Source organism: Lipophrys pholis (genome assembly GCF_963383615.2).
Source record: "Lipophrys pholis genome assembly, chromosome: 20".
NCBI lineage: Eukaryota > Metazoa > Chordata > Actinopteri > Blenniiformes > Blenniidae > Lipophrys > Lipophrys pholis.
In genome coordinates this window covers 12,400,807-12,427,016 of record NC_137648.1, presented here as the reverse complement: position 1 = coordinate 12,427,016, position 26,210 = coordinate 12,400,807, and the positions used below count along the sequence as shown (strand labels likewise).

Here is a 26,210-nt window from a genome sequence, read left to right as displayed (position 1 = left end):
TACAGAGTTTCCCAAAATTAGATAATAATATAGCAATATAGATAAATATAACGTGTACCCCTTTGTAAGCTGCTCAGTCATTTCCACTAATTTGGCTCTTGACAGCTCAGAAAACTTGAAAGTTGCTGTAGGAAGGTTTGGGTTCAGCATAAAAACTTTATAAATGTGGGATAAAAATGGGGATGATTCCTAAGCAGGCTTATGCCAAAAATGTATTTTACATATGCAGTAGACAGAGGTGCACTGAGTTAAGTCGTGTGTGTGGGAAGCTCGGGCCACCTCTATGGTGCAAGTTTCAATAACACATAGCAGCCTTCATGTGCAACGTGAAGCTTAATTCTAATGCTTACAAGAAGTGGATGTCAGATTTAAACACTGTTCTCAAGAGGACAAAAGTGGAATGAACAGAAAGTTAAGACTTTTCCTTGGTTTCACAGCGTGTGGGTTGACAATTTGCAGGGTATTATTATTCTGGAAGGAATGCTAAATAATAGTTAGATGTCAAAACCTGGCATGCTAAATCTAGTGTGCAGTGAGACAAAGCCTTGCAGTCTCCTTGGTTGCCTCTCTGCCTGCAGCCCTGCTTGTCAGATTGTATATTAATGTTCCCCCCCATTTTCTGACTCTTTCACCTTTGTGTGCACAGGCTAACATCTGAGCGTGACTGGAACTGCGTGTTGTTTTCAGGACGGCCGACTGACAGCCATCTCTGTGATTCTCTCTCTGATAGTCCGCGAAGAAGAGCAGCAGCGAGCCCAGTCCTTACGTCCAGTTCACAGTTGGGCACAAAACTCTTGAGAGTAAAGTGAGTCACGCCCATTAGTCCTATTACTCTGATTTTGGCCTTGTTTGCTGCTTCTGAAATGTTGCATTGATTTTTTTGGGGCTTTGGGGTTGCTCTTTTCATACAGTATAAGAAGGAAAATGTAATATCTGAAGGGTATTCTTACTCAATATCTTCCTATTTAATGTCTCTTGGTTAAACATGGGATGCAACAGTGGTTGTACAAGAATGTACAGTATCTCCATCACTTACAATCACATAATGGAAGTCTGGTCGGCACAACTTAATACACTTTCCATAAAGCTTCCCTATACACAATACTTCCCTCCGCCTGTGGAACTAAGAGAGATTAACTGAAAATGATTATGTAAAACTATAGAACAATAAAAGAGGAATTATAACCACCAACACACCAATAAATGCCGACTCAAGAGCTCCTCGGCTGACGTGAAGAGTTGTTTACCAGATTTTCCTCAGGAGAAATTTCTATCAACCATTGAAAGGGAGAAATTATTAAGAAGTAGGAACCCTTGAACTGGGACGAGCTGTTGATGCAGACGTTTTTACTGCAGGCGTGAGAAGCAGCAGGTTTGCTAGAGAGTTATGTAAAGGAGCTTATATTTTCTGTTTGGATTTGCAAAACGACTTCAATTAAGTCACGACCTTTACAGCCAAACTTTGGCTGAAACTGAAATTAAGTGGGTGTATTTTTGTAATTACATCATCAAAAACTACAAAATGTAGTTGCACAGTTAAAGTTGATGCTGCTCAAATTCAGAAACTACATTTTATTACAGACTGACTGTCCAAACAAGCGCTGAGCGTCAAACCAAACAATGACTTAAACCAGAGACAGTGTTGCAAACCCATAGTTCTACTCGCCATAAAACAAAAGGAGGAAAGCAAACAAGGCGAGGTGTAACAACAAACAGACTGCGGATAAATCCTCCTCCAAAAAAAAAAAAAATCCGGCATGAAAATACATCACATGAAAAGAGGCGGTAGCCAGAAACGGCAAATGTGAATATGTTACGAGAAACAAAATATGTTGGTGTTGGTGAACCTGAAACTCAGAAATATCATTGCATGAGCCAATTTGTTTCAGTACAAAAACAAAACAATAAAACGAAGTATCACTGCCCTCATTGCAACAGATCTTTGGGGAAACGGGACTAATTACCACATCAAACAGAAGATGATGAAAACCAACAAGGTTAATTAAACTATTTAAACCAGGAAGAAGCGCAGGAATGAGCAGCTTTATACATTTATACACGCACCAAAAAGAAGTATTACCTTAGAAAGGAGCATAGGGTTTTTGAATACATAGTCCTGTGGCTGCAGCATTATTTTGTCTAATTAGCATCTGTTTACAAATTTCCTCTTCTAGATAAGTATTAAGTCTTATTAAAAGCTAACAAGTGGCTGTCTGTCTGCCTTTAAAGATCCGGTACAAGACCAAGGAGCCCTTGTGGGAAGACTGTTTCACCTTCCTCGTTCATAACCCCAGGAGGCAGGAGCTTGAAGTGGAGGTAATGCGGCATCGGAGCATATTTAAAACCTCACCTATGCCGTCAGTTTTTCTAAATACCCACGCACTGACACTGTGGGAGTCACTGACTTGGCTGAAAGTTGATTTGGGTTTTCATTTTCTTTTTTTTTGCCTTGCGCAGATAAAAGATGACAAGCACAAGTGCACGCTGGGTAACTTGACGGTGCCTCTGAGTGGCCTGCTGGCGGAGGAGGAGATGACGCTGACTCAGTGCTTTCCTCTGAAGAACTCGGGGCCCAGCTCCACCATCAAACTGAAGATGGCCCTGAAGGTAAAACACTGGCCTGCCTCTCTACTCACCCACACAGCCGGGTTATTGGATTCAGTGGGGGCTGAACAGATGTTTGAAAATCTCCTGATTCAGTAAGAAGGATAATTTACTCGCTGATATAATCTGTTTGAATGATATAGCAGAATGAGGTTTGTAGTGTCGGCAGTATTGAATATTATTCATGTATTTGTCAATAGCGCCAACCTTCTATTACCTCAATCTTAGACGCTACACTTGCCAAGGCTTCTGTTTTAGGAATTCAGCTCCTAAATAAGGCACATTGACTATTTGAAACCGAGATCAGCTGCTTTCAACCGGAAATCGATTGGAAGTTCTCATCTGTTGCTCACATTTGATTTATTTCACAACGTGAGTTGACATTCAGTTCCTTCCAGGTGAAGTTAGACCACAATGACTTGGAGATGAACCTCTCAACTCACCTAAAGCAGTTAATGAGTGAAAGGGTTTAAAAAAAAAAAAAAAAAAAGCAAAGATCACCCTCTGCAAAAAGACTGAGGTTTCAGCTACATGTAAATAATTTAAGGATTTCATTCACAGTTATAGCTGATAATGTATGTTATGTCATTGTCAAGAAAACTTCACTTTCATTGTATTTTATTTTTTGGACATAATTTGTAGCCCTACAAATCTTTGCCAGCTCATCCAGGTAAAATTGTGTCAGTTTGGCCCGACATAAATGGCTGTTTCCCTCTTTCACAAAGTTGTTATTGGTATAATTGAATCACATCAAAGAAAGCAGCATACAGACATCGATTGTTGACATCGTCAAACCAAGAATAACCATTCAACTTCGTTAATGACCTTTCGACCCAGTTTCAGAACTTGTAACTGTCATTCTCAAAATGCAAGGTAAAAATCGTTCTCATTGTTCCCTCATTCAGAGACTTCACTTAAAACAGTGGTCTGAAAACTTCAACATCAAAATAACAATTTTCCGAGAGCCACAAAACAAATTTCACTTATGAAATAAAGACAAACTCACGAAGGCTTTCCGTCAGTCTTCTCCGAGGGATACTTTCTAAGCACAATCGATTTGGAAATGTTTTTCGGCATTTCTTTTTTGTTGTTATAACTTACTAAAGGCTCCAATCAGAAACTGAAACATTTCGCTTCATTTGACAAAATATTCTTTTTACTCAGTGTCACATTTGTTACCTTGAAATGCAAAATAAGACTTCCTTTGAAAGTTGTAGATAAACGAAAGAAAGAACTTTCTTTTGAGATCAAGCCTCGGTGCACTTCAAAGAGGCTGAAGAGTCACATGTTTCAGACTGTCAACCCCAAAATTATGGACAGATTAAGAAAAAATAATAGATATCTCCAAAATTGTTTGTAAAACAACCAAAAAGATCATTTCAAAATCACAAAAAGATGCAAAATGGCCTAAAGGAAACACAGATATTTACATATACGTGCAAATCATATTGTTTTCTCTCTCTCTGTCCATTAACCTGTTCAGGGGCGACATTTTATGAATTCAAAAGATCAAAAAGGAGAGAATAAGATCAGTGACCTGTATTACATATGAAACATCCACATTAACATTTATGGACATATCCACAACATAATCAGACTCCAACCAAGTGTAGGCTGAGGCTGCAAGACATGCTCCTTCATTCACCATAGGTCAGGCGGTACCGTTGATTTTATTTTTTTTAAATGAACATAAGATGCATCAATCTTGTCTAATTGTTCATTCATCTGTCCAAGCATAAACAGCCGTTGTTACTAATCATCCCTTTATCTGCTGCACCAAAGCTAAGCTATTAAGAGCATTTGGATCAATTCACTCCCCTCATCACTTATCATCCAATTCATTCTTTAACCCAAGGTGCTCTGCCTTTGCATACTCCAAATGCTAATATCATTTTCAAATAATCACTGGCTATTGTAACAAGTAAATCACGTTGCCCTCCATGACACCAACACTAAGTGCATTATGTCAGATTGTCATGACTTATCGAATGACTTCATAATAACCTGTTCAGAAAAAAGGCTTTTTTAAACCGGAGCAACACATAATGAGTTATTACAGATATTGTAAAAGGGAATGGCTTTACTGGCAAGGGAGAGATTTTGTAACGACCATAGAAATGAAATTTAAAAAGACTCTTGGTGAAAAAGAAAAGCCCATAAATTTAAACCGGGCACATAAACCTTGCTGTGCTTTAATGAGAGTTTGCGTTCAGCAAAAAAAATTCAGAAAAGAAGTGTAAAGCCTCCAAAATCATCAAATCCCTTTGAAAAGCTCTCATTTCATTTTAAAACTGTGTGATCTCCCACGTGGTAAAACTTTTAGTTATTCTCATCGGTTCCTCCTGTCTTCCTGTAGATCCTGTCCCTGGAGAAGCAGGTGTCTTCAGACCTGCCTTCGTCCGTCCAGGTCAGGAAGTCCAGCGTGCCGCAGCCGGCCGCCACCCCGTCCCTGAGAACATCCGCCTCGGACTCGCCGCTGCCTCCGCCCACGCCTCCTCCGCCGCTGGATGCCTCCACGTTCACGCTCCAGCAGCGGGACGGCGAGCCGTACTCGGCCAGCCCGCTCCGCAGCACCACCAGCCTGAGCTCCTGCATGTCCAGCTCCCAGAAGCACCTGCCCCACAAGGAGTCCACGCCCAGCCTGGCCTCAGACATCTCCCTGCCCTTTGCCTCCCTGGAGCTCCAGCAGAGGCTCCGCCAGCTGCAGAAGTACATGTCACGTGTATTTGAAAAAATGTTTTTTTTTTTTAATAACACTTCTCCACCCCGTGCCTCAGATGACACGTACTTATTAATATCCCTGACTCAGGTCATTGATCAGATTTTGAGTGTTGATTTACTAAATTTAGAGTCAGCAGGTGCATCTGATGAATATTGATCTTTATAAATATATCACCTGCCACCATGTCAGCTGATCTCATCCGTGCCGGCATGCGTGTGTGCATGTGCAGTGTAAATTCAGTCTGCGGCGTCGGGAGTTGACACTGTGTCTGACTTTGTTTATAGCGGCTCGGCCCCCGGCCAGTTCCCCCTGGGCGAGGTCCAGCTGACGGTTCGACACAGCTCCCAGAGGAACAAGCTCATCGTGGTGGTGCACGCGTGTCGGTGAGCTCCGGCCAACCACAGCTCGCTGATTTCAACTTCTGCAGTGAAAAATGCCTTGAACTCTTCTTTTTTTTTCTTTTTCTTTTTTTCTTCCCCACACAATTTGCTCTTGCTTTTTTTTTTGTCCATTTCTGTCATTAATTGTGATTCATTAGAAGTGACTTTTTTTTTTTTTTTAGTTTGTTTGGATCTAACAGACTGCTCGGAGAGAATCCGCAGCGTTCCCGCAACATGTGCCTGGTTACGTGCGAGTAAAATAGTTTTGTCCTGTGTGTCCTCAGTAATTTGATAGCCTTCACCAAAGACAGCTCGGACCCCTTCATACGCCTCTATTTGCTGCCTGACAAGAGTCGGACGGGGAGGAGGAAGACGAGCACAATGAAGAGGACTCTCAATCCTGTTTTCGATCAAACGTGGGTTGACAAAAAACACATTTCAGACACGTATTTGGGGTATAAAATTCGTACAGTAATGATTGTTGCTTCGCAGAAGTCCAGTTATCTTCACATCAGGACCATTTCAGTTGCTTTTACTGTTTATCGTTCTGTGCCAGTGGGCAAAATTGGTCGAGTTTAGAAAGGCTTATGTTTCAACCTTTAATTTAATTTGTAATTATGTCACTGTTATATTCATTTGGTTGATTACTCAGCTTTATAAGAGCTTTAAATCTCCTCTCATTCCCAGTTTTAGTTATGTCTTCTTATCATACTCCCTTTGAATTTTGTCATGAACAAAATGAGGTGCATCAACTCTGAAAGCACCAGTTGTGGGATTGTTTTTGTATCATTTAATTTTCTGGTTAAAACCTGCTTTCTTCATAATAACATCCACAGTGAAGCTATACTGTAACTCCTCTGACCTGGGAATCTTACTCCCCTCCACTTTCTGTTATTTCAAACTTCTCGTTAGGAGTGGAGTTTGCGGAGCCCCAGTGAAGCCTTCTCCTCTCCTGGGTGAACATCTCACCTGCTAACATTATTCAGCTCCTCCATGGAGCTTGGCGTTGTGCTCACCACAGCGCTGGTGACTAATGATGCCGCTCTCCTAATTAGCAGCCTCCTTCAGCCCAGTGTGGCCTCCAGAGAAAGGCCTATTTCTCAAAACGGCCAATTTAACATCCCGAGAGTTGATGCGAAGAGGCTGCTTGAATGTATTTACAACTTTCTGAAGATGGACTACACTTTTTTTCCTGGATATGTGAACACACTAATGTAACTAACCCCCCCCCCAAGGTCACGAACAATGTGTGTACTTGTGTTTGCAGGTTTGAGTTCAGTGTTTCTATGGTGGAGCTTCACAGGAGAACTCTGGATGTAGCAGTGAAGAACGGAGGAAGCATCCTCTCCAAACATAAAGGGCTTTTAGGAAAGGTAACGTCTGCATGGTTGTGGCTCTGCTATTTAGTACACTTATTTTTTCCATCTATAGTGACGACAAAGTAAGTGATTGCTTTGAATGGTTCTATATGACGTGCCCATCTCAAAACAAATAGAATGTGCATCTCAAACAGCTGGAATATTTGATGTCTTTAACACAAAAGTCCAGCTGTATAAAAGGAAACTGCTGTGCATCGCTTGACTTTTGTCATGTGTGAAATCTCTAATTGCAGGTGCTGGTGGATTTAAGTGGAGACGAGATATCAAAAGGATGCACGCAATGGTAAATTGGCATTTAAATCTGTGGTTTTCAAAGTGCAAGGGCAGGAGAGAATCTGGGTGGGGAATGCCTTTTTGTGGTATCTTTTTCTTTTTCCTTTTCTTTTACTTCATCAGAAGAAATTATGATTTAGAAATCATAATTTTTATAAATTTTTTATCAAAATATATATTTTTAGAGCTTAATCTTTACGTAGAGACGATGAAAATTATAATCTAAGTTTAACAGGCTTTACAGTTGCACTCTACATAAAAAAATATGCCAGCTATTTCAAATTAAAAGCATCTAATACAAGAAGATTTACGTGAGGGGTTTCAAACATACCAAGACGGGCCATGGGACTGACATTGCAAATTGTAAAAAAAAAATACAAAGAGAACATCAAGTTAATTTCTGGAATAAAAGTAATTGATGTTCCTGATTGACTGGCACATTTCTCGCAATAAAAGCATGACTGAGATACGAGCTGAGCTTCAGTGAATGGAGCAAAGTTGCACACCATCAAAATCAGATTGTGCTGTTTGAGGCCCCTGAATGCATGGAGCCCCTTGTCCTCTGCTATTTATTCCTTCAGGATCTCAAACTCTGTTAGAAATTGTATCATACAGTGTGAAAAACATTACAAAGTCTGTCATTCCACCAAAACTTTATCTGAGATCAAATAAGTGGTGTGAAAATTGGGTGGAGGTCCTTTTGAAAACGTATTATTTTTATTATATTTATCAATTTTAAAAGCTAGAAAAAATGTATTTTTCTAATATCTTACACATAGTTTCCGTCTCATTTCCTCCCGCAGGTATGATCTCAGTGAAGAAGGTTTTTTGTCTCAAGGCGTCAGAAGTTTTCAAGACCCCCTCCTCTTAGAGTGAACCCGCCTCCCCACTGTAAAATAGTCATCGTCTTCACTGAAGGGCACATCATTTTCTTGTATTTATTTATGTTCTCCTGCAATTTACAGGAGCAAATTTCAGCATGTGAAGAAAAAAATGTCAAGCATTTTCTGTCATTATTTCATGATCCCGATTGGAAGATACGTGTCGTGATGCATTAAAACACACAAACTGCCTTCGTCCCTGTTTTCAAGTGTTCTGTGTAAATATCAGGTTGCCAATATGAATAATGTAAGAGAATTTGCAGGGGCCTTCATGGCGTAACTCTTCAATTACTGATATTGAAATCTGTTAAACTTCGTATTACTTTTTTCTGTCCCGTTTGTCAAAATGTCACATAATTCTGTTTCACTGTCTGAGAGAACTTTTACCAAAGGAACGGATACACTCACAACAGTCGGTTTTAGTAGCAGCCTTGACTCTGATATGTTTGTGTCATGCAGTGTCATTTGATTGTTTACCTCTTAATGTTATTTATGCTCGATTGAAAACACGGAATGCACATATGCAAAGATTAAAATGATTGCTCTGTATATTTTAGGAGGTTTGTGCAATACTGGTTTGCTCTGAACGTCGCCTCGCGCTGAACCCCCGAGGGCATTTTAGGGCTTGCAGGCGAGCGCCGTACAAATACGAAGACTGCGAAGGATATTTGAATTAAAAATTTGACTGTCCTCAAACCAAATGTGAGTTTGAACAATCTGCAAACTGTGATCAGAGACAACGATGATTGCGTCGTACGAGCAGGGCTGCCAGAATGTGCTGTCATGCTTGTATGTGGTTTGCCATGCAGTTATAACTGTCTGTTGGAGCTTTGAAATACATTTCTTGTTATCTATCCTGTGCCTTAAAAGATCCACTATGTATTTTTTTGCCTTCTTATTGTTATTTTTGAATGATGCCTCATGGCTTTTGATGAATAAATGGTTTCTCTTGTGACCGTCGGTGTATGTGTGTTTCTTAACTTGGCCTGAGAGATTTGAATAATCCTCGTTTTAGAGATAAATTGTGTGCAAGTGAGCCGGTGTTTGACCTCTCTGACTAGAATATGAACAGGCCCTTTGGCACAATGTTAAATTATCTCTGCATGAAAATGTTACTTTAGTGACTTTGTTGTTGTGTGCTACTTAATAGTTATTTTACATGTATTCATGGTTGTGTCTTCATCTTCGTCTTCTTCTCTTTTTAAACTGTTTCACTAGTTCATACTCATTTTTCACTTATTGATAGTCAGTTGCAGCTTTTTGTCAGTATCTGTCTCATTTAGGTCTCCTTTATTGTTATTTACATCACTGTGTGGTAGTTTTGTGTCTCTTGGGGAGGATAACTAGTATTTCATTATGGTCGGGAGTGACTTGGTGTCTTTTTGTAGTATTTTCTCTTTATTCCCAGTATTGTGTCTTGTGGTCTTTTAGCTTATCTTTATGTTTTTGTGTCTCTTTGAATCTGTTTTGTCACATCTCTGAAGAGTAGTTATCAGTCTTTTTGTTTTTCGGTTGGTTTGCATTCCTGCAAAGGTATTTCGCAACTTGGTCATGCGGAACGCTTAGTGAAAGATTCTCATTTATACATTTATTAAACCTTCTTTTAGCCATTTTATGTATCTTAATAAATATATCAACATCGAACGTTCGTCAAAAATAAACTCATGTGAAGTCTGAAATATCAACATTTGAAGTCGTAATTTTTTTTTTACGTTTTCAACATAAATATCTTGTGAAAATTGAACTGAGAAAAACCCTACAACCCCACATAAACAAACATCTGCAACACTGGAGAGGAAATACAGACTCAGACTCACACATGCAGGCTTTTCTGCTGTTGTGTTGTATTAATAAAGGTAGTTTTCTTATAGCTCAAACTTCCATTCAAACAAACTGAAATATATCTTCTATATATTCTATGTTTTTTTGTTGCATTCTTTGTAATCCAGTTTATAATTCATGAAAATGGATGGATAGATGGATGAATGGATAGATTTTCTTCTTATATATTTTTAAACAGATTCCACAATTATCACAATAAATTGCAAATGATGCAATGTTTGTAAGTGGAGAAATAACGGACATAGTTTTCAAATGTTATTGGGTTGGGCGGGGGTGTTTATTTTGTTTTTTTAGATACGTCAGTGTTTCTTTTGATTTGTTTTTTTTGATATATCAGGAGACTGCAATTCAATCAACACACGTGCTGCAGAGATCTTTGTGAACGGTTGGCCTAAAATATATCAGCGGTGATTTGGCGCCATCAAGTGGCCAAGGAATGGACTGACAGCCAGCGTCAACAGACGCGTTTTACGTCATGACGTAAGCACGCTGCTTCATCCAAATTTGCGCGGGTTCGCTGTTACTGTCGTTGACAGTAGCTTCATCGCTACGCACCCTAAAACACAAATAAAAGGCAAGGTAATATATTCATCAAGGTAACAGTGGTTCGTATGTTATCTGGTTATGTTTTTAAGTCATGCGCCTGCTATGGGCAGCGAACAGAGAGGGATTTAAGTTCTCTATTGACACTTTTAGGGTTAAAAACAAGCCGAACCTTCCATGTTTGCTTGAGTCCTGACGCTGTTTAGCTAGTTTAACTTAAAAACTGTTTGTTTGTTTTTCCCATCTCAGGTCTTATCTCCCCCGAAAAAAATCAGGAATCATGTCCAAACGGGAGGCGTTTTTGGAAGCTTCATGTAAAGAAAACGTGGAAGACTTTCTTCGGTTTATCCAGCTTCACGTAAGTAGAGAAGTTCACTACCCTCCACTGAGTTCTAAATCACTGTTCAGTTTATATCGTTTCCGCTTAAAATCCAACAATAATGGCTTTGGAGAGTTGGTTTCTGCATTGCTTTACACATTCCCAGCCCTACTTTATTGACTTTGTGACCTGTTGGTTTCATACATGGCAACACTTCGATGTTTAGCATTGTTGTAAACGGTTCTATAAAGCCACAAATAAAGACAAAACCTTTCTGAAAGCTCGCATCAATGTTGCTGCTGTCTAAAAGTTCAATTATGGAACAGTCTTGCACTGTTGCAGGCTTCTAAAATTACTGGTTTAGTTTATAAGGTTGGCAAAATGACATCCAACTTGAAGTTGAGCTTGTTATTTAAACTTCGTATGCTTGTTTGTAAACTTTACACTTTGTATTTCACCCGTACATCTTTGATCAACACCAGACAGAGAGTAAAAAGATAAGCTTGTAAGATGTGAATCAAAAAAACTTGATTTTCATGGAAGTGGCTTCAACAGAAATATGAGGTCATGTCACCTAGTATACGATTTAGAAGATTTGTATGTGTCACAAGGCTTCATTCAGCTTACAACTTAGAGAGTTGTAGTTATGGGATGAAACTATTGTTTATCAATATTTGCAATAAATGTATGATCTCAGGAGTTAAAAAAAAAAAAAAAAAAAGTAAACGTGAAGCTATCAAATAAAGCTCTGTGCCGCTGTCTGTATGGCTGAGCAGAACGACAAAACGGATCCCTTCGATGTGGAGGAGGTGGTGCAGGAGATGCCCAGGGGCCAGAGGAGCGCTCTGTGGGGGAGGCTGGCGTCGCTCCTCCACGACGTTCTGCTGGCCTTACCGCCAGATCGCTGGCAGGACGACCAAGAGGAAGGCATGCAGGAAGAGTCGGCTGCAGACAAGGTGAGTTCCACCCTCTGCCCTCAATGCGTCTTTAGTAATTAATTCATGATTTAGATGCAGTACTTTCATTCTTCAGAAACACGTCATGGCTGTGGTGGATGGCGTGACGCTCGTGGCGACTGTGTCTCTGGGCGTTTTACAAGAAGGCGATACCTACAGTGAACTTTTAAAAGTCACTCACAGGCTTCACGGTCAGTGTTGTGGGGATTTGATTTCTAATTAATGCTCTACCAAGGGAAATAGTGTCTGGTTTCACAATTCTTTCCTCTATAAAGAAACAAAATTAGATGTATAAATATCCAAACTCCAGTCTGATTAAAGTATTCTCAATGTACCCTTCAATATTCAAGCTTTGGTGAACTCCTCATGTCAACAGATAAAAGTTTCCTCGGTATAGTTTAGAATATTAATCACTTCATTGACCAGTCGTTAAGAAAAACATCTGATCTGTAAATCAATAATTTATGCTATTCATCAAGTGAATAAAACATGATGCTAAATCTTTTGGCTGCTGAATTTAGAGCTCTGCATCATGGCTGTGGGGTCATAAATAAACAGAATCACACCTGTCGAGCATGTGTTGCCCTCCTTAACAAGTCGATTTTTTGTTTTTTAGGTGTTCTTGTGTGTCTTCTGGCCTCCGACAGTGCCCTGCTGCAGCACATCCACATGCTGTGCGAGGCCTGGTGGAAGAATGGCCTGCAGAAGAAAGAAGAGTTTGGCCGCACCGCTTTGCTCCTCTCTCTGCAGAGGAGCTTCGTTTTGAAGAAACCAGTCAGTGCTTCCCTTCAGTTATGTGTCGGCTTAGCCGGCTCAATAGATTTCCATTATGATGGAGATGTTTTCTCAGATAGATTGAAGTGTTGGCAGCAGCGGCCCGGGCCCGTTTGTCTGTCCGTCTCTGCTGATAACCTTTTGAAAACAGGGGATTTGGTAGCTGGCAGGTTTTTGTCGATACTGCTTTCCTCACTTTGTGTGTCTTGTCAGGGCGGCGAGATCCAAAGAGTGTGGAGTCTCCATGACGTGCTCTTGAGTCTGGACTACAAATCTGAGGACAACAAGCAGATAGTCGACTTGTTGATTCGGTGCTTTCAGTGTCCGAACTACATTAAAAACGACGATGTGAGTGGAGCGATGTGGAGCGTTTCCCTAACTTCGGTTTTGTCCTTGAGCTGTCAGCCTGATGATGTGTTCGCTGTCCCAGGGAAAGCGATTCCTGGTGTTTCTTTTCAGCTGGAACATCGACTTCATCTGGGTTATTCATGGAACCATCAAAAACCAGCTGGCCTTTTACAACAAGTAGGAAGCCCACTTCCTCCTCACTGACACCGTACTTCAGTTTTCTATATATATACATGATTTTTATTTCTGAATTGTGTTGTACAGGACCATGAATGCTAATATAACAGAGATCTACTACCGAGCATGGAAAAAGGCCTGTGGAGATTTCCTGGAGAAGATTGAGAGCTCATGTATTCAGGATTTCATGCAGTGCGCCATCTTCCTTCACAGAACGTCTCCTGTTCATGCCAAAGTCCGGCAGGTAGAGTAGAACCTGGAGAACTGTAGATATCTGTTGATAGAATTACTCCTTGTGTTTTTCAATCTCAAAATACAGATTGACTTTTTTTTTTTGTTTTTGTTTTTTCCACTCTGTTCAGATTGTGAGTTATTACCATGAAAGAAAAGGCTGTCAACGTGTGGACAAGATGCTCTTCACTCTGTACAGGCCCATTCTCTGGAAAGCTCTCAACGTATGCACACAGTCCCTGCTTTCATAGCATTATTTTAGAATTTTAATCCAGTTTAATGTCTTTCTGTTTTGTTTCTCTTCCCCCCCCCCCCCCCCCCAGGCTCCGAACTTTGAGGTGCGTGCAAATGCCACTTTGCTTTTCACTGATGCCTTTCCAGTTCACAATCCGGAGCAAAGCAACGAGGATATGGAAGGAAACATTCAGGTCCAGCTGGACACTGCAATGGTGAGAAACTTGCATGGATGTTTTGCCCTTTGTGAGGAAGCTCGTCGTGTAGTGTTGAGTTAATTTTTCTAACCATTTAAACTACAGCTCGATTTTATGGAGTCACCAGTCCACAAATATAACAAAACCGAGTGTATGTAAGTGCCTATATGGTCTAGTTTACGCAATCCTGTGCGCATGGATTTAGACGATGATTTTTTTTAAATTACAGCTCTACAGTCTGCTTTTCTGTACGACTCTCCTAATTAAAAAAAATAGATATATTTTATTTTCTCGTATCTTATTCCCTGAATTTTAGGTATATTTTGAATTTACATTTTCACATGTTATTCCGGTTTTATTATTTCACTATAAATGTAATTACTTTGCCTTTTCTGAATTTCAAGTTTAGTTTTTTTTTTTTCTTTGACGCCGTTTATCCTTCCACCACCTTTTACTGGCTTATTTAACAGTTTTCCCGCGTGACTTGGTCTCACTGTTTAATATTATTACTCTGGATATGTTTGTGTGAATGTGCATGTCGATCATTCGAGGTGCATTTTATTGTCCGGAATGTGCAAAATGATTAGCACTTCCACGCATCTGGCTGTGCCAGATAAGTGCAATTCAGTCAGCAAGATACTGTGAAACAGGACGACTTTAAAGAACACCACATGTTCACATTGTGTAATCTCATTAATGCACATCATTAAATTATGTGATGCACTTTTCTGCTTTAAAATCTACAATAATTCCTTTGGTGTTATATTGTTGTGGCTTTTTTTTTTTTTTTTTTGTGGTTAACATCTGACTGATGATGGAAACCGTCTTCACCATCACTCCTTACATATTTTACATTCACCGTCCATTTTTGAATTAAAGGAGTGTAGACTAAAGTGGTGTCTCTTCACTTGTCTCTCCCGCTCAGGGGCTCCTGGATGACCCTCACCCCACCGTGCGCTCCAACGCCACCCTGGGCGTCTGTAAGATCCTTTGTAAGTGCTGGGAGCTGCTTCCTCCCGTCATCGTCACGGACTTCCTGAAGAAGCTGTTGGAGCTGGCAGCTGACAGCAGCTCTCCTGACGTCCGCTGCTCGGTTTTCAAGGTGGAAATCCTGTCACAATTTACCCTTGTCACGTTGCATAACGGATAAAATCAAGTCGGCGGCCTTCAGATTAGTTATGGGCTGAATACTTTTAGATTCAATGACTTGTGGTCTGTGTCACTCTTTCCTCCAGTGTCTGCCTATGGTCCTGGATAATCCGCTCAGCCATCCGCTGCTGGAAAAACTCCTGCCCACCCTCAAATACAGCCTCCATGACAAGTCGGAGAAAGTCCGCACAGCTTTCCTCGACATGCTCATCAAGGTGAAAGCCGTTCGTGCTGCCAAGGTATGTTTCAGTTCAGCTCTTTCCTTTTATAATCAGTCTCTGTCATGTTGATCTTTATGCACTTTGAAAGACGTTTAGAAGACCTGTTGTTACAAATCCGTGTGCATTTTTACCCACTTACAACAGTATCACAAAGGAACACTCTGAGATGCTTTCATGCTGAGTGCAGATAAACCATGCAGATGTCTTTTTTTGTCTTTTTTTTTTTTCCCCCACCTCATTTCTAAGTTTTGGGACGTGTGCAGCATGGAGCATCTGCTGGCCCGCCTGGCTGTCGACTCGCCCTCTGTCTCCAAGCGTATCGTCAACCTCCTCTTCAAGTCCTTCTTCCCCGTCAACGAGTCGGAGAAGGAGTGGTGCAGCCGGTGCATCACCCTCATCCAGATGAACCCCATGGCCGCCAGGAAGTTCTACCAGTACGCCCACCAGCACACCGCTCCCGCTAACATCAGTGAGTGCTCAGTGTCCCAAAAATGGAGAACGGTTTGCATGTTGCATTTGTGGGGTGTTTTAACGCGCTGTGTCTCTTTCTACAGTCAAGCTGATGTTGGCTATTCGCCGTGTTCTGAACAGCTGCATCCAGATCGACTGTGACACGACTGAAATGAATGACAGCAACAAGGAGAACAGCCTGGTAAGAGAGAATCACTGTGATTAGTTATCCACTAATTCATTTCCGTGCAAATTTAAACTAAACGTGTTTCTCCCCAAATTATGATCGAACCAAATCTGTATTACCTGAGAATCGCAACACGTGTTTGCGTCTGAACCCTGGCTACACTACCGCTGACGGAGGAGTTCAGATTGTGTGTTTTTAATCTCAACAGGCTGAACCTGCCAAGCTGGTGAACGACATGGCCGTGGTTCCCAGTTTGCTGGAGGTCTTGGTCATCCTGTGGAAGAGTGTCCAGAAGGCCCTTCAACAAAACAAGGAGGCCCAGAAATATACGTTTGCAAAGTTTGGAAATGTCATGGCCAGATATTTTCGGACCTTTGAGGTAAATCATGTTTACTATTTTGTCAGTTTCTTCATAGTTGTTATTGTTGAAGACCCTCTTTATCTTTCAGGACGAGCGAACCACTGTGCCCCTCATACAGCTGGCCTCATTCATGCCTCCCGGTGTAGCTCCAACCTTCAGGTGAGCAGCAGTGCATCTATTCGTGTCTTTCTGCTGATGACTTGGTCCATCTAACCTCCCTCATATTGTCTGCACTGTCTCAGCTGTGGAGTCCTGTCCAGGCTGCGGAGGATGGACTCCGGAGCGGCTCCCGCCCAGTACGACCAGCTGCTGGACTGCCTCTGTAGCTGGGGCCAGGTTGCAGATGTCCTTGAACTCATCATAGACTGGCTCAGCCAGCCACTGCCCAAGCAAAGGGTTGGTTGATAGGACCGCAGTCAGATTTGATTCAGATGTGCAGTGTTGAACAGTAGCTTTGCATTGTAAGAAGTTCTTCCTCCTTCCATCAGGAGAAGGCGACCGGTCGAAAGGTGCGCATCCAGGAGACGGTGGAGGCCAAACCAGACCTGGCTCTCGTGTACCTGGAGTACCTGTTCAGCCACACTTTGACTCGGGAGAAAGTCCTGGGTCTCAGTGGGACTCCACTGAAGCAGCTGCACACAGTTCTCGGAAACTGGAAGGTATTTGAGCAATACGTTATTGCTCGCCATATTAATATGAGCATAAGAAAAAAAACATAGTGTAAAGGCTGCAGAAATTCTGTGTTCAGACTGAAAATAAAATTTCAAGTCTTTCATAATTGATTTTTTTTTTTTTATGGCGCCAGATCTAAAATGAGTTTGACGCCTCTGCTCATTCTTTTTGGGAAACCATAACCAAACTACTCTCTGGAGTACATTTACCTCCCTTAATACACTCATTTATTGAATAAGTATTTCTCTGTGATGTTTTTATATCCACAGTTGGTGCTGTACGCTCACCTCAGCGCCACTGCAGATGCTAAAAGTCCCAGCGTGGAGACGGCTCTGAAGGCCTTCGTGTTCCACGGCCGACTCGGTGCACATCTGCAATTTAATGTAAGTCTCCACATTCAGTTTGAGTCGCTCCCGTTGGTCTTTTTCACACATTTCTATCTTTTTGCCACTAATCGCGGGTTTACATTCACACAGCAGGTGTTTTGTGATTTATCCCAAACAATGAATAAACTGACAGAAAGCAGAATTGTTTCATAGTTGATCAACATGATAAAACAAGAAAACAATCTCTCGTACTGCAGCATGTAACATGTTTCACTCCTTTTTGCTTGTGAGCTGAATATTTAACGAAGACTTAAACAAAGACTTTAACCATCATCGTCACTGATCTCAGATATCCGAACTGAATGTCAATTTGATTAATTTTAGCGTGATATGATTCTTTATTTGTTAAAACTTTTAGTGGCCCAGGCGGAGGATTATCACCTCCAGCTGTTTATCTAGAGACGAATAACTTGTAATAAATGACGAACGACATTTTGATGAGCGTCTTCTAATTCCTCCTTCAAGCAGCTCAGGGTCACTGGCTGGTTTCAAGCTGTTTGACAAAGAGCTACGGAGAAGTCGGAGGAGGCGATTTGGCCCATTTGCAGCACATTATCGAGTTATAGTGACATAAAATAGATAATAAGTGCTTGATCACAAATGTTTTTATCGTCAACTAAGTCGGTTCAGTGGCGATTGTGACGAGACTAAACGGGGAGAAAAAAAAACATTTGTTTGATGTCTGGGGTGTATTTTCTTTGTCTTTTTATTCTTTCATTGTGCCCCCCCCCCAAAAAAAAATTCTAATTGCAAATAAATGATGAATCAATCGGTAATGAAAATAATTGTGGCTTGAATGAGAGCCCATAAATCTTTTTATTTTCCACTTCCGTGACTCGGATGTGTGAGCCAGCTGCTCTCTGAGCCAGAAGTCTTTTCCACCTCATTTAAACTTGCACAAAGAAGCTAACCTAGAGGAGAAAATCAAATCTTTTATCTGCTTTCTCCAGTCGTCGGAAGGCCGCGACTACCTGCTCTCCCTGGAGCATGAGGCGGCCTGGGTGGCTGACAGGGTGCTGCCCTTTCTGGTTAAACGTAGCCACGATGACAGCGAGGGCCCGGAGAAGACGCCGCCGCTGGCCGCGCAGATAACTGAGGTGAACTCTGCAGTCTCTTCTGTAAACACACAGGTTTGAAAAGCAAGCTCCAGGAAATGAGTTTTTTTTTTTTTTCAACCTTGACTTCTCCTAGTAGAGAAACTTACAGTGACGCTACATGGGTATGTAATTTAGCCAAACACTGGAAATGTTTGCCGCCTCCATGAAGGAGAGATGAGACATTATATTGCTATTGAAGCCTAAATGTGTGATTCAGGCTCCCATTTTCATAAAAGAATCTCGTGCAGCTGTTCATTAGAGTGTGTTTTCACAATCAGAGCAACTTGTGGTCTTAAAGAAATACCCATCAGCTCACAGTGACTCAGCTCAGTTTGCGGTCGCTGTTATAAATTTAATTGTGCCGCTGCAGGGAGGTCAGATCTGAGGTCCTTTTTTTAGGAGAAATGTCACGGACGGATGGTCGAGTCATTCGTGTCTCCTTAAAAAAAAAAAAAAACCCAGCCAGTAAGATCGTTTGTGTGAATTGTCAAGTCAATCTGAGCAGCGCGATTCCTCCGCAGGCAAATTAAATCATCTCGTCTTGTTCATAGATTGCCACTTTGGATTTTTATCTCGCTCATTTCCCCTTCCTGCGCGGCGGCCGCAGATGAAAACACAGCCATGTTGTTATTCAGGACATTAGCTTTAGTGGACCTCCTGCTTCCAGGGCTTTCGGTTCTGCTCGGTATATTCAGACCCCTCGTAGATTGTTCTGCTCCAGTCCACAGTCACACTCTGTCTGTACATGCCGCCTGATGCTCGCGCCGCCGTGCTAAAATGGGTTTACTTCTCATTTGGGCCATTATTCTCAGTGTGTCACATCAGATATTGAGAGTGTGTTTGAGGAGCGTCTGCAGGCCTCCGACTACCAGGAGAAAAATAGGGCGCCGGGAAAACAGGGGACTTCATTAATTTCTATTTCTTGTTAATGTGTCACACCAGAGCTTCCTGACGGTGTGTCGAGACACGGTGCTGGTGGGTTTGGGCGACGACTCGTTCAAGGGTCAAACCCTCCATCTGTGCTCGCTCGTCCTCCTCTCAGGTGAGAGCTTCAGATGTCCGTTTGAAGTAGAATTAATTTCATGCCACTTTACCCCAAAAATGAAATTGTGAACAGGAATCATTTCTCTTTGTGTGTTCAGAGGCCGGTTACCTGTGTATCCCCGCGGTGCTGCAAATCTTGAAGGAGGTGGCAAACAGCTGCTTACCGGAGGAGAGCAGCCAGGACCAGGAGGATCCAGCCCTGGTTATTTTGGGCGTGGTGGCCAATATTTTCCAGAAGATCATTGAGCTGTTTGCTCGCCGCCTCAAGAAGGAACCAGAGGAAGGAAGAGAGGTACATAATGTTTGTCATTTCTCGCTTTTGTTTACTGATTTTTACCGAAATCTCTTTGCTTCTCTCTTAATTTAACATTTAGTCAGAGCCCTCCCCCCGGTTTGTTGAGAGAAATGTAGAGCTGCACAGTAGACTGAAAATGTATTATCGCAATATAAACATGTTCAATATACGCACCCTACATAATGGACCGAAATGCATGAAATTAGGTATCTATGCTCTGTGCATTCATGCTCTGCAAATTCAATTTTACAGAGCTTTAAATATGAAAAGTACAAGAAGTTGCAATTCATTATTTTATTTTTGTAGTTCTATCTTTGTGAGGACTGTGATTTACTTGATATCTGGTGACAGAGCAGAAGTTAGAAGCACAAAGATCACCAGAATGTTCGTCTCATCTGCTTCTCGTTGAACTGCAGATCGAAATGAGATTGAGGAGAGAAACAAAACCTACAGGTCAAACACGGAGAAAGCACACCGCTATTCTGGAAAATCTTCAAACACAAAGACATTAACACTGTGTACTTAAGTGTCTGTGCTTACAGGTACATCTCACCAAATTTAAATATGAAAATGTTCAATATTTGTCGTCACTCATTTCAGAAAGTCAAACCCAAATTCAATGTCTCAGAAAATTAGAATATTGTGGAACTGAATTTGGGGTCTTAAACACAAAGATATTCATTTCTCACAAAGGTTTTTGCTCATCAAAGACTAAAACCATTAAAAAGCCCTTTACTTTGAAATTTCTTTTGAATTAGTTATGACCTTGAGAAGACAGACAAGACAGCTGAAGTCTGTCTTCATTTACAGTTTTGAGGCTCAATGTGGGTGTTGTTTCTTCTCATAATGGATTCAAGAAGTTTTGTACATAGATCTCATTAAGCATTGTTGGATTGAAGACGTTAGCAGTCCCGTTGCTCTCGGCACATAATGGTTTTGTCTTCTGTGCCGCCACGGCTCAGCTGTGCCTGTCGGCCTTTTCCGGTCTGGCGGACTTCCTCCAAGTGGCTCAGGCGTGGGACCGGGCGCCGCTCACCGGGGTCTTCTCCACTGTGTTCGCCGTCATCGTCGTGGAAAACAAGAATTTGCTGCAGAAGGTGAGATAAAGAGACATTGTAGGAATAAAAAGACGGCATTGTTTATCTGAGAGCAGCCGTCATGTTCGGATGCTAATTTCTGATTTGGCTCTACAATCTAATCCTGTTGTTAAATAGGTGGATTGATTGATGACTTATTAGCTGTTCTGCTGTTAAAGGTAACTCATCCCGAGGAAGTGAGCACTCCGGAGACGGTGGAGGACATGCCGCCGCTGTCCAGCGTCCTGCTGTCGGTCATCCTTAAATCAGCCTCCGTCACAAGGTAAGACGGACGCCTCCAGCCTGTTCTGCTGTTGTACTAAAAACCTCCGGTGGTTTAATGAAGTGCATGATTTTAATAATCACACGTGCTTCTTTCAGGTCATTTCTGTCTGAAGTCTGCTCGTCTTTGGAGTCTGAGGTTATCAGCAGTCTGACCGAACTGGCTGCCGTCCTGCACGTGTTGGCGGTGGTCAAACGCTGTGAGTTTCCCTCACGGTGACACGTTAATGTCTCAAGGTAGAAGATGTAAAACTTCCGAGCGAATCAGTTTCCTTGCGCTGATAGAAGTGTTGATTGTTTATTAGCTGTCCCGTCGAAGTCTGGCCTGAAGAGCGCGGCCGTGTCGGTCCAGCAGCAGATTCACAGACACGCGGTCACATCGACGGACGGCTCGGAGATCCGGAGGTAAGTTGGGGCAACGAACACGTCTGTGAAGGATTTCTTTGGTTTTGAGATGCTGATCCGTTGCTTTGTTTTCACCACAGGGTTATTTATGAGTCTTCTGTGACCACTTTGAATGACATTCTTCATTTGTGATACTTTTTTTTTTTTTTAAGAAAGAAAAAAAAAAACGTGGATCCATTGTGATGTGTTTTCTGATGCGATTATAAATTGTACTTTGTATTCCATCTGACTGAGGAGAATATTTGATTTACTATCAGCACTCGGCTCTTGTATGTCGAGTTGGATTAAAACCGAACGCACAGAGCGTACCCTTTATTCTCCCGATTGGCTCCACTTCTGTTTATTTATTCTCTAATGGCTCACATTATTCAAGTCTCGTCTCTCAGGCTTTTTACACTGATAATGTTAAGTATTGATCGAGTTCTCCAGATGGCAGAAATATGTTTTCTTGGATGAAGAGGCATTCTGTTTTAAAGCTCTCCACCGCTCTCATTTATGCTTTTCTTTAATGCTTTGATATTAAATGCATATTTTTATTCATATTCCACTGTGTGTCTGTCTATGTGTCGGTTTGTCAGCTTGTGGTTTCCTCCTAATCAGAATAAAAGAGAATATCAATCAGCCTCGACTTGATATTTATTTACTCCTCATGTTTTCTTGCCTGTGCAGCACTTTGCAAAGTAATACCAGAACGAAGGAGTGATAAATCTCCCTCTTCACGCTTAAAGAGAAACTGCTCCCCTTTTTTTTTTTCCCAGAGTTGACATCCTGTTCTTAAATGTTTCTGATATTCTGCACGTCAGACTCTGAAATTCATGTCTTAGGAATTTGAGTCACTATGAAAATTATTTCTGTAATTTTTGTTTTTAAGTATTTTCTTTTTGGGAAAATACTACATTTTGATTTTAGAGTTGAATATTCATCCTTGGGATTGAATCTAGCTAATAGAGTTTAAGTATTTTTGGTACATTTGGTATTTATAAGTCACGACACAGCCGTGTTTTGGTTGCATATGAAGTGTTTCAACAGGAAAGTATTTTATAAACCAATGAATAATTTTGCATCACAGACAAACATTCTCACCACAAAAGGCATTAAATATTTAAACTTTTTTTAGGTTTTTTCCAAAGAAAATACAATCACACATACGAATAAAAAAGAATTACTGGCTAAATAATGGATCTATATATATATATATATATATATATACATACATACACATACATATTAAAGCAAAAATAATAACATTAATAATTGAAGATAGAATAAATAAGTTTATTTCAACATTGTTTTATTAGAATTAAACATGGTATCAATTACCACTAAACGTATGAAAATATAGTACCAGGAGTATTCATGTGTGTTTAACGGCTCTGAAAACTTTTATCGTCAATACTTCAAGTCTGTTTTTCTCTGCGCTGTAAATTCTATCAATAACGGGAGACAATGATGTAGAAGAGATGCAGGGAATTACACAAACGGCAAACAAAAAAAAAAATCAATGAGGCTTCTTGTCCTACAAAGGACTTCAGTTTGTTTACCCTTTTAATGTTTTATTCTACAGTTAACATCAAGTCACAAACTTGCATTATGAAGACTTGTGTCGGTGTGGCTTTCTAATCAAATGCATAGAAAACTGAAGAACATGCAAAGTCCAAAAACATAAATCTGTCCTGCCTGTCCTGCCTGTCCTGCCTTCACTCAGTCGGCTGGGATCACTTCCAGTGACCCTGTGTTGGATGAAAGTGTAGATATTACGTGGATAATAAGGACTCTAAATGTGTTCCATTGTTTTTAGTACAAGAAAAGTACTTTCTGAAAAAAATAAAAAGTCTACCTTTAATGACCTTTTTACGACTTCGGGAGCAATAATTTAGCTTCCTGCATCACTAATCTCTAGCTCAAGGGCATGGTTGCTTTTTGTGATTCAGTTCTGGATCTCTGTTGTGTTGTGCCTGCTGCTCTTAATAAAACATTGCAATCCTGAGAGAAAACATTAGGAAGAGCAGCTAATTGTGTTTAAAACTTTTAGGTAATATATATATATATATATATATATATATATATTACACTTTGCAACATCAATCCCACAAGCCATGTATAGTGATATAACCTGCATGGAGATACTGTCGGCCTTCTTTATGGCCCCTGAGAGTTTCTAAAAGTGTTAACACAAGGAAAAGGATGAAAATTGTGTGTCATTATTTCTTTAATCTACTGTGTTAAATCGATTCAATAAGATTAATTCACGGCCATTCTTTTCGCTCTTGACGTTAAAGTAGTAGGTCCAACTCTCAAACATTGTTTGATATTCTGAGGCAATTTTTCGGATGATTTTTTTTTTTTCCCCAGAGGTTGGGAGGACGGTTCTAAGATCTTAGAATTGCCTTAGGAATAATGAAACGTTATGACCTTCTTTTGCTTTTATTCAAAGTTCTCTTTTGTCCTCAGATGTGGGCGTTTATCCTCACAAGTTCAGAAAGTTGTGTATTTTATTCTATCTGACCACTTTAGTGAAACATGCATGCACATCTGACTTTTTCAAGGCACCGATTGTGAGTGGATGAAGTGAGATTGTGACTTGCATGGTGTGGTCTTGTTGGGACTTGCATGGTGTGGTCTTGTTGGGACTTGCATGGTGTGGTCTTGTTGGGACTTGCATGGTGTGGTCTTGTTGGGACTTGCATGATGTGGTCTTGTTGGGACTTGTATCTTGCAGTCTAATTTGTGACTTGCTGTGTTCTAAGTAGTGACTTGCATCACGTGGTCTCTCTCCGTCCTGCAGTCTTGTGACTTGCACGGTATCAGTAGTCTGGATCGATCACTGTGAATCCGCCCCGGTTTTCCATGTCGTCGTGTTGCGTTCACGGCCCCTCCCTCCTCCACGCGCCGTCGCCCGTCCACGCGTGTGTTGTTTGACGTCAGGCGGTAGAGGAGGGGCTCCTCTCGGCGAGGCTGGTTGCTGTTTGTGGTGCTGAAACAACGCCTGTGTGTTGCGCGTGTTTCCATCCTGCTTGTTGTGTCCCTGTCTCCTCGCGGCTCTCCCCCCCACCCCCACCTCCATCAGACCCCCTCCGACATGCCCGTGTAGCGGAGTGTGACCGCGGGGAGCGGCCGTGAACATGCCGTGTTGATGGAGCAGTGATCCGGGAGCAGGAGCGACATGGAGCCGCTGTGGTGTCCCGTCCTCATCGCTGCAGTGGCGGTCAGCCTCTTCTCCTCACCTGCACACGCCGACAGAAAATATGGTAAGCAACTCACGTTTTTTTATTTGAATTATTTTTTAATAATGCCATTTTCTCACATGCATTTCCCCCCTTTCTGTTGCAAACACTCTCCATCGCTGCTGCTGTGTGAATCCCCCGACCTGTCATCACTGAAACAAAAGTTTATAAAATCCCCAATCGTGTTCTATCCATACAATCCACCATCTTTGTGCAACTTTGAGCTCTGATGGAGCAGATTGGATGAAATCCGAGGAGCCAACAGGAGAAGTTACATAATCCGCCAGGCCTAATGGACCAAATGTTTCCCTTATGAGACTTCTGTTCACTTGTGTCATGATCTGTGATTCAAACTGCAAATAACAAGGTCTCCTTCCAATCAGCTGTAACAATCCATCACAATTCTTATGACCCGACTGCCTGGAAATGAAAAGAAAAAAATAATACTCACATATACCCTGAAGGAGCATGCAATTTTAAATCCAGTTAAATATTTGATAACATCCTATGCCTCCTCCTTCTTGGGAGAACTGCTTCTTTTGTTTCATATAGTGGGACTTGGCTGGTTTTTATTTTCACTCTCCTTGATTTGCTCCTCTGGCCTCACACAGCAGTGTGATTCCAGAAAAGACTGGCAGATGTCCAGAAATGATATATGAGAACAGCCATTGTGATAATTGTGTCCTTTTGTTGCCACAGATGAGAGATGAACAGAAACGGTTTCTCTGTTTTAGGAAAGAGAAAAAAGAGGAGCCTCTCCAGTTACAGTACTGCCAATTTACACTTGTAATCACACCTACTGGTCCTCAGCACCTGACAGCATAAACTTTATTATGAGCAAGAGGCAAATATAGGTCTCCGGCTGGCACTCCAGCTCCGATGATTCATACAGACACTGAGCTGCATCACATCCTGTATATTTAGAACAGGAAGGTCTTTTGTCTTTTCTAATCAACATGTACTTTTTCTTATTTTCTACAAGGCCGTGAGGTTAAGACACACACACACACAAACAGTTTGAATCTTTCATAGGAGTTTTTCCTTCTTTATGAATTTGGCAACTTATGCTTAAAAATACTTGTGAATGAGTCAGTGCTCGGTCCCCCGGGCGCTTTTCTCTCTCATTGAATTCTCTGCTGTATGTTTTTCAGCTTGTGTGTAGAAGAAGTTTCCATTGTCAGAGTTAGAGATGGTTATTGTTTTTAATGAGTCCCACTGCGGATTACACAGTGTCGTTGGATCAAAGCGAGCTGGTGGGATGTGGCGGCCTATATATATATATATATATATATATATATATACGTCTTACCTTTTAATAGTAATATACTGCGCGTTTATATATAGTATTTGTGTGGGAGGGAGACAGAAAGGTGTTGTGTGTGGGTGCGAGCATCTCCCTGCTCGTCTGGAAGCACATGAAAGCCAGACAGGGAGGAATAAGTCTGCAGCTGCACGTACTGATTATGCAATTAGTCTCTGTAATTAAACAGAGACGTGAACT

At 41.4% G+C, this 26,210-nt stretch overlaps 3 protein-coding genes across 5 annotated transcripts in view; all 3 read left to right on the top strand.

Moving 5' to 3' along the window:
• The window catches only part of esyt2b (extended synaptotagmin-like protein 2b), a 39,176-nt gene extending 29,981 nt beyond the window's left edge, over positions 1–9,195 (top strand). For both annotated transcript variants that reach the window (XM_080489378.1, XM_080489379.1), the window contains 9 exons: positions 731–805; positions 2,230–2,316; positions 2,458–2,607; positions 4,961–5,313; positions 5,611–5,709; positions 5,991–6,122; positions 6,974–7,079; positions 7,319–7,368; positions 8,162–9,195. In XM_080489378.1, the coding sequence (XP_080345504.1) occupies positions 731–805; positions 2,230–2,316; positions 2,458–2,607; positions 4,961–5,313; positions 5,611–5,709; positions 5,991–6,122; positions 6,974–7,079; positions 7,319–7,368; positions 8,162–8,234 (1,125 nt within the window). In that variant the 3' untranslated portion in view covers positions 8,235–9,195. The remainder of the gene's footprint in view (positions 1–730; positions 806–2,229; positions 2,317–2,457; positions 2,608–4,960; positions 5,314–5,610; positions 5,710–5,990; positions 6,123–6,973; positions 7,080–7,318; positions 7,369–8,161) is intronic.
• Positions 9,196–10,587: 1,392 nt separating this feature from the next.
• Positions 10,588–22,108, top strand: ncapg2 (non-SMC condensin II complex, subunit G2). 2 transcript variants are annotated; one of them, XM_080489382.1, is made up of 27 exons: positions 10,588–10,655; positions 10,874–10,982; positions 11,720–11,899; positions 11,976–12,090; positions 12,516–12,673; positions 12,887–13,021; positions 13,104–13,198; positions 13,286–13,442; positions 13,561–13,653; positions 13,753–13,878; positions 14,786–14,962; positions 15,096–15,248; positions 15,477–15,699; positions 15,785–15,882; positions 16,076–16,246; positions 16,317–16,387; positions 16,471–16,624; positions 16,717–16,887; positions 17,170–17,283; positions 18,237–18,383; positions 19,326–19,425; positions 19,526–19,719; positions 20,685–20,819; positions 20,978–21,081; positions 21,180–21,280; positions 21,386–21,485; positions 21,566–22,108. In XM_080489382.1, exons 2-27 carry the CDS (start codon positions 10,905–10,907, stop codon positions 21,615–21,617), a joined length of 3,402 nt encoding a protein of 1,133 aa, XP_080345508.1. In that variant the 5' UTR covers positions 10,588–10,655; positions 10,874–10,904; the 3' UTR covers positions 21,618–22,108. The 2 variants fall into 2 exon arrangements, with proteins under 2 accessions (XP_080345508.1, XP_080345509.1); XM_080489383.1 differs by having other exon boundaries at positions 10,588–10,660.
• Positions 22,109–24,446: 2,338 nt separating this feature from the next.
• ptprn2 (protein tyrosine phosphatase receptor type N2) overlaps positions 24,447–26,210 on the top strand; it is a 140,871-nt gene continuing 139,107 nt past the window's right edge. Inside the window, exon 1 of the mRNA XM_080489049.1 lies at positions 24,447–24,733. Within this exon, the coding sequence (XP_080345175.1) occupies positions 24,649–24,733 (85 nt within the window). The 5' untranslated portion in view covers positions 24,447–24,648. The remainder of the gene's footprint in view (positions 24,734–26,210) is intronic.